General features: G+C 38.6%; 1 protein-coding gene across 3 annotated transcripts in view; it reads left to right on the plus strand.

Annotated features, from left to right (window-relative positions):
* The window catches only part of NEBL (nebulette), a 382,588-nt gene that overhangs the window by 284,249 nt on the left and 86,152 nt on the right, over nt 1–12,187 (plus strand). Inside the window, exons 6-7 of one of the 3 annotated variants that reach the window (XM_054725859.1) lie at nt 9,640–9,741; nt 10,947–11,048. The exons of the other annotated variants lie outside the window; for them this stretch is intronic. Of the exons in view, the coding sequence (XP_054581834.1) occupies nt 9,640–9,741; nt 10,947–11,048 (204 nt within the window). The remainder of the gene's footprint in view (nt 1–9,639; nt 9,742–10,946; nt 11,049–12,187) is intronic. 3 annotated transcript variants of the gene reach the window in all.

Here is a 12,187-nt window from a genome sequence, read left to right on the forward strand (position 1 = left end):
GGCATTGGAAATTCTGCTTTGAACAAGACACACATGGATTCTTTGGACCTATTGGGTTATTAGAATTTGTAGAAATTCCTTGACTTGATGGCGAAGCTCCCCTGGTTTCCTGCCTAGGATTGCAGAAGAATTGGGAGAAAGAGTGCCGCAAATCAGTGGCCCAGGGAAGAATCATTCACAGATGCTAGCGAGATTGTCCCCCACTCCTGTTTCTTTTGGAACGCTTGTGGGGGGCAACGTGTCAAACTAAAGACCCATGGAGAATAGGAAATCAATAGATGCCTAATGGCTGGCTTAGAAGCAGAAGCCGAGAGGGAGTTAGTGAACTCCTATAGAAAACGAATCTCTCTTTGGTTTTAAGTCGGGAAGTACATCAAAGCTTTCACGCGTTGGCTCAATTACCACCACTCTCATGGTGGCCTGTGGCCTGGAAGAAACATTTCTTCCTGAAATCTCAGGGAAAGCTTGTTTATCTCCCCATCATGAATTCTCCGCTTTCGAGAAGGAATATAAAAACCATTTGCCAGGTTCTTTATTGGTTAGAATCGGTTAAGATAAAGCGTCTGTCCTAGTTGGGTCAAGAAACTCCCTTTTGGCAAAAGTGCCTGAAACATCCTTGTCATCTCACACCGGGCCTGTCCCACCACTTAGCTCTCTTACTGAAAGTGCTTTGCAGATCTGTGCTCCCCGAGCCCCAGCTGTGCAGTGTGTCTTTGCAGGATGGCAGCAGGTTTCTGATATTAAATTGCAATAGGTCAATGCTTAAGTAAAAACGCAGTGAGATTTCACGTTTTAATCCAAATGTATAAACAGATGCCAATACCAAAGCACTTTTCTAAGATGGTTTGAGATTGATAAGGGGTGAAGAAACTGCATGTCTGTTATTATTACCAGCAGGGCCATTTTAAGGGGATGCTTTATAAGAACAGTTTGCTTAGAGAATGACCATAAAAATCATAATAACTACCTCTTAGCCAGCACTGCTGTGTAGCAGAACTGTGCCAAGACTTTGACCATTGCCAGTTCTCACAAAATCCCTGTTCCGATTCCCATTTTGTAGATGAGAAGAGTGAGACTGAAGAATCAAAGCCCTGAGTTTGCTCTTTCTGGTAGGCCCCGCTGCCGCCCTCTTAAAGGTCACTAGTTATTGGTCAAGATTTTAAATGAAGTTTTTAAAATGGGCACCAAACAGGTTGCCATCAGAATTCAGATCAGCGGCTCCAGGGCACTGCAGGAAAGAAGAAGGTGGTGGTGGTGGGCTGGGGAGGGGGCCGTACTGCAAGGATCCTCAGGAGGCCCTTCTAACTCTATAATTCAATGAAATTCAAATACGGAAGTCCCTTATCATAGAACTGGGGCTATTATTTTAAGTCTGCCTTTTCTTTTCAAAGGTCTTTGATTGAGGGGTTGAGGGAACAGAGTATAAAGCCCTTTTCTCCGTTCAATACTGTGTACTTATGGGAGAAGGGTGTATTTACTTACACTCCTCTGCCTAACCAGCTCAACCTTTACATGCAAAGTTTGTACATATAACAGGATTTAGAAAGTGTTTAAGACTATTTACTCAGATTTAAAGTGAGGAGGATATTTGTATTCTCTCTGTGAAGTAGTTGCTATTCCTCTAGAGTCAAGGCACTGAGAATAATACACTTGTCCCTGCAATATGAAATTTAAACGCAGGTCTGGACAGCCAGGAGGAGAGCAAGCACAGCCACCTTGTGGTTCAGCCGGTGAGGCTGCCGAATCACCTCGAGAGACAAACCTGCCTCCTTCAGTCTAGTGACGCCCATTGGCAGAGAATTTACTAATAGAATTACCCTTTCATAACGTGGTCTGTGACTTCGCACTACGCCCATAAATGACTTGATTTAATTTAAAAGCAAATGTGTTGTCACATATGCAACTAATTTACCTAGAAACAATGCAAGTCGGCATCTTGGCTTACCTTTTTTTATGTTTCCATCCAAATCAAGTCAGCTTTTGAATAGCTGTTAGAGACACAAGGAACTGGGACAACGATAGTTCAATGTTTTTAACGTCTGCCTTCTTTCCACTCAGACCTTTTACTACAATATTCATCAGTGGTTCACAGGGAACACTTTTTGTTTCGGAACCTTTCTCTCCTTTCTACCTCGAGGTATAGATGTGCGTAAGCAGAAGAGGATGGGGAGAGGATTCTGTGTGACCGGCCAACTGAACTTCCACCTCTGAATAACAGAGTCCCAACGAGAAGAGCCTTTGGGGGCAATTAATCTCCTTTGTCACCCCCAAACTCAGTGATCATGAAACAAGGAAAACGTATTTCTCAGAATATCCTCCACTGTAGCATACAACAGGAAAGGAATCTGGGGTCAAATCAGAGCTAAAATGTTTGCTTTGCCACTTGCCTGCATGACCTTGGACAAGTTACTAATATCTCCAGTTCTCGGTTTTCTCACCTTAAAATCGGGGCAATGATCTTTATCTCATTAGGGCTGCAAGTGTTAACTGAGATGATCTATGTGAAGGGCTCCGCAGAGGAGCACTCCATAAAATGTTAGTCCTAGTTAGTCCCCCTCCAGTTTTCAAGGCTGATTTAGGAATTTACAGTGATATCACAGTTAATTCAAAACAATCTAAAGAAGTAAGGCTTCATTAAAGTCCAAATCCATATAAAATTTATATTAAGAAGCATTTAGGTCAGAAGGGCATATTCCAAAACTTCCCGAACCCTTATTGCTGATGTTATAATAAAAAAATGATTAAAAAGAGCCAATCTAAATCCTTTTGTATCTTAAGGGATGTACCCCTGCCAAATTTTTCTAATGTAATTAGAGAAACTGGAGGTTTCTATTCTGTTGCTTTTCCCTAAAGATGGGCTTGTAATGAAAACCCCAGTAACATTATTAGTTCTCATCAATCTTACCAGAGACACAAACTCCAATAGTTCTGAAGTAAGGCAAGCAAATGTTAAGCTGCCATTTTAAGTTTTATAAGGAATGTGGTCTGTATAGACTTGTCATGAAATTGGAGTGGTAAACTTTTCCAAAACACCATATTGGTAATCAGTTCAATGTGCATTAGAAAGACGTATTCAGCTGGGGAAGCAAGAGACTTAATGTTCTTTTCAAGAATGATATATGTAGTTTCTTAATGTTAATAAAAACTTATCAGTAGACAAAATTTCTATTTCATCAGAAAATGAAAAACCTTAAAGAAAAATCAGTAAAAACGATGCTAGGAAAACATTTCCAGCTCTATGTGGTTCCTTGATGTGACTTACTATAATAGTGCTTTAGGATTTAGCATCAAGCTAGGTATATTAGTATTTTGTTCATCTCTAAGACAGAATAGTTAGTATTATCTGTTCTGCCTCCTTCACAGGATTGTGGTGATGATAAAATTAAACCATGACAAAGAAAACTTAGTCAACTCTAAAATGCTCTTATAAACAATGACAATAATAATAATGGTAAACTGTTCTAGATACAACTCCATATGTTACTTCCTTTTGTAGGAGATTGAAAATTTTCTTTTTTTCCTACTTAATATCAGATCCTCCATTTACTTATACTTAAAAGGTTTACATTATCTTATAAAAATAATATTTATAATTTAATAATTTTTTTAAGTACAGTATGCCCAGGCAGAAATAAGCCTAGACTTTCCAGTGTGTGCCCCTTTGGAGGTACCTGGCGAGTTTTTCTAATGTGAGAGTTTATGATGATGATACAGGTCTTTTTTGATAATGACAACTTCTGTTCCACAAAAGTAAAAAATACATAGCCTCTCTAGTTTCTTCTCACTAAGAATCATGTTAACCTTCACCAGAGTAGCAAAGAGATGAATGTTTCTGGGCCAGTTTTATTTGGTTTCTGTAAGTCTGTCTGCTCACCCTGCCCTCAGCCCCGGCAAGTGTCTGTCTGTGGCTCCCCCTTGGCTGACATCCCTCAGCTCGCAATGTGCACATCTCCAAGTGCTTGAACTTCACTGTAAGGACAGTTTTGGTGGAGGTTTTGCTTTCCTCTAGTTTATTAGCTCACCTTTTGAGGAATCTCAAATGACTGTTGTCTAAATATGAAAAGCTTGCTGCAAAGTCCCTGGGAATTCTTAGTCTGCCCATGTGTCTGGCTTTACATGGAAAATAGAGGCATCTGTTTCACTTCTGTTTTCAAAATCGAATGAGTCTCTTATTGGCCAAATCTAACCCAGGGCGATTTAATGATTTAATGAATTAATGTGTGTAAAAGATTTAGAACAGTGCCTGGCATGGCACGTTGGACATTCTGTATGAACAGGAAACATGCAAAAGCTGTGGCCTTATGAGACAGAACTAGAAAGCTTACAAGGAGAGAACAAACTGAGATTCTAAGACAAAGTGAGATTAAAAGAGGAGCTGCCCTGGTCAGTGTGATTGAGTGATAGAGCTTTGGCCTGGGCACCAAAGGGTCAAGGGTTCCATTCCCAGTCAAGGGCATATACCTAGGTTGCAGGTTTGTGCCCCAGATAGGGTGCATGCAGGAGGCAACCAATGGATGTGTCTCTCTCACATTCATGTTCCTCTCTCTTCCTCCCTCCCTCCCTCCCTCCTCCTCTCCCTCCCTCCCTTCCACTCTCTCTGAAAAGCAATGGGAAAAATATCCTCAGGTGAGGATTAACAACAACCGAAAGTTGAGTAGGAAAGTGAATGTTGTGAGATAAGGAAGAAATTCAACAACAGATTTTGATAGAATTAAAATCCTTATTGGAGGCAATAAAGAGCAGATTTGACACTGTAGATGAAGTAAAGGCTGTTAGTTAGCAGTTCCTAGATTCAGTGAGAGAAATCCATCTTAAGTTAGCTCATATAAAAAACAAGAATGGATTGGTTTGCATAACTGGAAAAGTCATGCTACCTTCAGGCATGGATGGATCCAGAGGCTCCACAGTATCACCAGGACGCTCCTTCTCTCCCAACCTCTTGGCTCTGCTGGCTTCTGTGACTTCATTTCCAGACAGACTGTTTAAATGGTCTCAAGATGAGAGCTGGTGTTCTTAAAATTAAATCATCTTTGCAGCAGCTAATTCCAGAGGAAAGGACAGCAGCTCTGTCTCTCCTAGCTTCAGATCCTTCAAATGATTCTGGCCCTGCTTGGGTTATGTCTGCTTTCTTATTAATCACTAGAGGCCCAGTGCACAAAATTCATGCACTGGTTAGAGTCCCTAGTGGCTGTGGCTGCTAGCTGCTGGGGCCTTCCTCCTTTCCCCCAGCTGGCCCCACCTCCTGGTCAAACTCCCAGACGAACTCCTGGTTGAGGGGACAATTTGCATACTACGCTTTTATTATATAGGATGATTTCCAAAGGGATGGGGTATTTGATTGGATAGCCTGTCATGTGGCTACTCCTGTGACCAGGAAAGTAGGCTGTATTTGATAGCTCTACCAAATCACATGGAGTGAGGGTGGGGCAGTTTTCAAAAAAAAAAAAATGCTAGGCAGATAAAAAACAACAACGCGTTTACTACAAAGGAATAACTTGGGATAATGATCCATGTTGTCATACCACGTGTGTTTAGACATCCTTGCAGTAGTGAAAACCAGGAACTTGCTGCTCATCTTAAGCCCCCATTCCTGCGGACGATCGCCAAGCAGCGAGATTCTGGAAGATCTGACTAGTGACCAGGCTCCTGTGATCTTTCCTGTGTGGCTCTGTGGTGTCCGTGTGTGTGAATTTGCAGCTCACGTCAATCTTAATATTTGTTTTGAGTCACGTATGCTGGCCTCTAATTTGCAGTTTACATGGATGATGGGGCCCTATTCAGAGTCCTGCTCCTGTGTCTTTGTGCCGTTCACCTCTCTTCACTCCATCATTAGGCTGAACAGCATATAATTAGGTAACTCATGTACAGTTTAGATTTCTGAAAGGTTGCAGCTCTTTTCAAAAAGTAAGGGTTTCAATTTTACTCTCATTCTTTTCTAAACAAAAAGATATCCCCCCCCTCCCCCATGGTTTTGCTATGAATGTAATAACATGGAAACAGCTAGCCTTGTAGGTAGGTAATGATTTTGGCTTCTTTTCACCTGAGAGTTGGTTTTTGTTTACACAGCTTGTGTGTAACTCAGTGCAGGCTGAGGTGATTGGCCATCATTTGTGGGTGAGTGTGTTGCTTTTTGAAACCAATAAAATTGGATTATTTTAAATCCCTAGAGATTTAAAACCCATTCAACAAAATAACTCAATTTTCAACTTATTTTTTATGTTTCTTTTGGTACCTGTATGCACAAAACCTGCAAAAATGGGAATACTGAAGAAAACAGATTCTTGCTGAAATTATGCTCATTGTATTTAAGCTATTCACTTGTCAGACAAGTTCATGATTATAAACATAGTTGAAAAACTAGTCTTGATAGTGAGGCACACACAAGCTCTTAAAAATGTAAATAGATCCCTAGCTGGTTTGGCTCAATGGATAGAGCATTGGCCTGTGGACGGAAGGGTCCCAAGTTCAATTCCAGTCAAGGGCATATGCCTGGGTTGTGGGCTCGATCCCCAGTAGCGGGTGTGCAGGAGGCAGCCGATCAATGATTCTCTCTCATCATTGATGTTTCTATCTCTCCCTCCCTCTCTCTTCCCCTCTGAAATCAATAAATATACATTAAAAATGTAAATAGAAATGTATTTAAATGTTTCATTAAAATAAAATAATATAATGTATAGGGAGCCTATCTACTGACCTCTTAATACATGCTCATTTTGTATACTTAATATAATTTTTGAAAGAAGGAATGTAACAATGTGTTTTTCTTTTAACCCTGCAAGGTTGAAAAGAAAATAACAAGATACATGGAATTATCTAGAATACTCATTCATAGTAGTCAACCAGGGAATTCATTAAAATGCAAATTCTTGGGCCCCACTTATTGAAATTTCATTACAAAGTTGGGAATGGATCTCAGAAATCTAAATTTTAAATAAATACCCCAGATGACGCTATTGCAAGAGGTTTACAGGCAATATTAGAAGAGTTTTGTGCAAAATGCTGTTGATTGTGCATTTGTATATATGTTTAGCTGTATATTATCGGTTCTTGAAAGTCTCCCATCTCAAGCAATTCGGTTCTCCACCAAGTTGTTCACAGAAAAAAATGTCTCCATTATGAAACAAATCTTCAGTTCTCGACCTAACAACCCTTTTACACTGATACATCGGCATGACAAAAAGTCTCCCAGGCCACAAACAAAGGAGAGAATGCAATTTGGTTTACCATTAAACTTCATGTTGTTAACATCTCAGGAAATTGTGCTGTGAATGTGTGTGTGTGTGTGTGTGTGTGTGTGTGTGTGTGTGTGTGTTGTGTTGTTTTGTTTTTTGCTTTTGTTGCTGGTGAAATGGATGGTTAGCACAATTGTAAATCATAAAGAGGCCATCAAAGGTGCTAATGTTGCTAAGGGTGTGAAAGACACAATGATCAAAGGCAATTGAAGAGGTAGAAAAACTTGTTGATTTGGATAAAAGAACAGCAGTTAGCCAGTGACAACATTTTGGAGGCAGTGATATTTGAAAAAGTGAAGATGTTGCATACTGACTTCCTGGAAGATACTCCTGGGACAAGTGCTAAAAGTGATTTGTGAAAGGCTAATACGGGGTGGTTCAATAAATGTAAGAAAAGATGTGTTTGTTTATAGATTAAACAGTACATTAGACATGTACTTGTATATAAGAAAGGTTAAAACAGGGAATCATCTGCAGGTCTGGAATGGATTTACATTATTTCTAATGGGAAATAATTATTTATTTCTAATTCATATTATTTCTAATGGGAAACAATGATTCAGTTTTGAAACAAATCACTTCTTGAACAGCCTCTGGAATGAATTAAATTCAAGAACTGAAGTTCCACTGTATTTCCATGTTCCACCTAGATCTGTGCCTTTAAAAAATGAAGATGAATTTCTGAAACCATTACCATAACCTCTGCATTATAACTTTAATAGAATATATAGTTATACGAGGGGCCCAGTGCATGAATTCATGCACCTTGAAAGGAACTGTGGGCCGCGAGGCTGCAGTGAGCACAGGGGTGGGTCTCGGCCCATCCTCAGTGCCCCCGCCCAGCCTCTCCCGCCTTGGCCCCCAGACCCCTGTCTGCTGGCAGCCCTGCTCCCGCCGTCGCTGCTCCCACATGCTGACAGCGTCAGCCCTGCTTGCACCTGCTGATGGCACAGAGCTATTGGGGCTGGTGCCAGAAGCAGGTACAAGCGGGGCCTGCTCCGTCAGTGGGTGTGAGTGATGGCTGCTGCCCCGATCGCCCCTCAGGAGCAGGGGGCGGTGGAGAAGCCTTGAGGGACAATTGGGGCCGGCAGCCAGTGCTTGCACAGGCTGATGGCACCGAGTGATCGGGGCCAGTGCCGGGTGCCAGCAGTGGGTGGAAGTGGGGCCAGCGCCAGCAGCAGGTGCGAGTGCTGGGTGGGACCATGGTGTGCAGGAGCAAAGGATTTTCAGTAACCACCAGAGGCTCGCCCCAATGACAGCAACTGGTGCCCCGCCTTGGTCTGATGCCCTCGCTCACCTGCTCCACCATCCTGCCACGGCCGATGCCCACCATGTTCCACACTCTCTTGCCTGCTGTCAATGCCCGCCATGTTCTGCGCGCGCCCCCTGGTGGTCAGCACACATCATAGAAACCGGTTGTTCGGTTGTTCTACCATTTGGTCTATTTGCATATTAAGGTTTTATATATATATATATATATATATATATAGATAATGGACAAGTTGACCAGGCCTTGGTGATATTGCCAAGTAGAACTGCATCTGGAGGATAGCTAAGTATTCTTTCAGATCATGACTGATCTCAGGAAATAGAGAAGGGGACAGATTGGTGAAGTGTTGACCATTGGACATTATACTGATTCACTTCGGGCCTATTCTTATTTGTCAACCCAGTTAATCTAAATGACCACTGCTATCTAGAGTACCTTTGGCAAAATTTATGTATATTTTTCTTTCAAAATCTCTATTTTCCACATTTTACTTTGTGTCGAATGTGCATTTGGAGGATGAATATTCCTTAATGTAATTGCTTTATTTGGGGATGATCCAAGTCAATGCAATGGTATTAATAGGTATAAAACTATCGGTACCCAAGACTAGAATTTCCAGATGTGGGCATTTGAATAGTCCAGTCAGAAAATGGAGAGAAGGGTATTGTTGGCAGGGTGAAAGTTAGAGAGTTACAGAGCCTCACACACCCTCCCCCCCTCCCAGAAGTGATTTTCTATATTCATGTGCTGGGCTTATACTGCATTCACTGGGGTAGAGACTATATGAGGGACAAGTGAAAGCCCTTGATGAGGATGTCATTTATGTGAATATCAGTATGCACACTTAGATGCAATGACATGCATATGAGGGTAATGTATATGAAATCCTATAAGAATAGTTTTGTGCCAAGGTCTTGGGCTCATAGTTCTTATGTTGTATAAATTTGGTTCATATGTAATAATGATAGTGAGGTATAGGTATAGTAAAAAGAGAATATATCTATTCAAATAAATGTTGCATTAAATGTCAGTTGGCTTTCTAAGGTGATTGTAACAAGGATAAATAATGTTGTGGGCATTAAGGCTATGTGAAATTACTAATTTATTTTTTTAAATCAAAACTGTCTCTTTGATCAGATTTCTTATAGAAAAGATATGCAGAACACCCACATGTATAATGCAGAGCTCAACAGACCAGACATCAAGATGGCAACACAGATCTCCAAGATCGTAAGCAATGTAATTACTCTTTCTTATCTTGAGCGGAAATGATTTCTTATTTTTGCAGGAACAAAGCATGGCTTTGGCACTTTCATGGTTAATTTAATGAGTGAAGTTAATCATCTCAATTTTTAAATCTGAATTATCCATTTAATCTTGTAAATAATTTGGGTATATGCAGAAGCTGCTAAAACTCAACTTGACTATGGCTAGTGTTACTATACTTTTAGATCGATATATAGATCTATAGTATTCAGGTATAAGATAGCATTCCAATGTTCCAGTTTGAAAGTCAAGTTGTTAGTCATCTGGTCCCATATTATCTCTTACCTCACCCTGTCCAAAAGAACTTCACTTGGCCTTGTTCTTATCTTGTTGCTGTTCATTAGCGGATTCTGTTCTGCCAACATTTACCCTTGCACGTTTCCTACACAACAGAGCTATTTCTTATGTTCTCTAAGACATCCTCCTTGATTAATATTATTTTGAACATTCCTAATACCTGGTTAAAAATGATGTCTTAACTTGAACCAAATATTTAAGTAATAGGCTTTACACACCTTAAAAATTAAGAATCAATAATTATTTTCTAACTTCAACTGCATGTTAATCAAATAGTGTTAGATCAGTTCCTGAGACCAAACAAAGCCATAAAAGCTATCTGTATGTAGAAGACAGAGTCTCAGTTACTCAGAAATTTCTTATTTTTTCAGTGTTTATACATAGATACAATGATGATGATGATTGGATACATGACTCAAAATGAGTAATTATTTTACTACAGAAATGTTGAATTTATTTAGATAGCCATATTATAAAATCAATTTCTGCTTTAGCATTCAGTATTTTAGAATTTGATGAGCTGTAAGGAATATTTTTATGGACTGAGGGTCTTTTATCTATATCTATATCTATATCTATATCTATATCTATATCTATATCTATATCTATATCTATATCTATATATCTCTATCTCTATGCCTATGCCTATGCCTATATATCTATATCTATATCTATATCTATATCTATATCTATATCTATATCTATATCTATATCTATATCTATATCTATATCATCTATATCATCTATATCTATATCTATATCTATATCTATATCTATATCTATATCTATATCTATATCTATATATATTTTGTGGCTAGTGTCAATGTAATTCTTCATTGGAAAGTAGAAATATTTAACATTTTCTCATTTACTCATTTTAGGCAGAATACAAGAAAGGCCAAGGAGTAATGAATAAAGAGCCTGCTGTAATTGGAAGACTAGATTTTGAACATGCTGTTGAAGCTTCTAAACTTTCTAGTCAAGTAAGACTCTACTGATGATTTCACAATGAATTTATTCAGATATTTTGTTTCTAGCAGCACAGGAAAATATTTCATTTTAGATAATATCTTTACTTTCAAGAATATGCAAAGATAATGTTTCTGAAACTATTTCAGACAGGCTTATAATAATTATAAATTTCAGTATAAAAAAATAAGCCCATTTTAAGCATGAAACAAAGTTTTCTTTTCTCTCAACTCAAATCCTAACCTTTTTGATGAGTTTAGCCATATTGTCATATTTCTCAGGACTTCTAAAATTTAGCAGTAGTCATACCAAAAAATTAAATTTCTACCTATTCGTCTATCTATCTATCTACACACTCACTCTTTAGCTTAGTAATAAAGCATTAGTTTCTTCATTTTTAAATGATTTAGTTTAATTGTGAACTAAACAAGAGTGATGGAAATGAAGAAAACTTTGTAATCTTATTGAAGAACATAAAACAAAATCGGAACAAGTGTATAGACATGGCATGTTTTTGGTTGAAAGTCTCAATAGATAAAACATTTCAATTCTTCCCAAATTAATATATATGCATATATACACACACACACACACACACACACACACACATACACACATACACACACACACACACATACATGTCATGCAATTTTTTTTAGATTCCAACAGGTTTGAAAATATATGGATAAAATGATCTTAGAGTTTGAATGAAAAGGAAATGCCTGAAAATAGCTCTGAAAAGTATGAAAATGAAGACCAGTGAGGGAGAACTTAAGTTATAAGTTACCATAGCATAATATAAAACCACTGAAATTAAATCAATATGGGATTAGTATAGTAAGAGATAAAATAATTAGTAGGATGAAAAGGGAATCCTGAAATAGATTCCAATATGTATAAAAACTTAATATATGATAAAAGTGTTGGTTCAAGTCAGTGGGAAAAAGTTGGATTAGTTAATAAATGGTGCTGACATAACTGGTCATCCATCAGGGTAAAAATAAAATTGGACCTGAATCTTAAATCATATAAAAAATGAATTCCAGATGGATTAACTATGTGAATGTAAACAATAAAATAACTTTAAAATCTTAAAAAGAAAACCCAGGAGACCATACATATCAAATAGAGATAACAGAGTTGTTTTTAAATA

The sequence above is a fragment of the Eptesicus fuscus genome, chromosome 2 (genome assembly GCF_027574615.1).
Source record: "Eptesicus fuscus isolate TK198812 chromosome 2, DD_ASM_mEF_20220401, whole genome shotgun sequence".
Taxonomy (NCBI): Eukaryota; Metazoa; Chordata; class Mammalia; order Chiroptera; family Vespertilionidae; genus Eptesicus; species Eptesicus fuscus.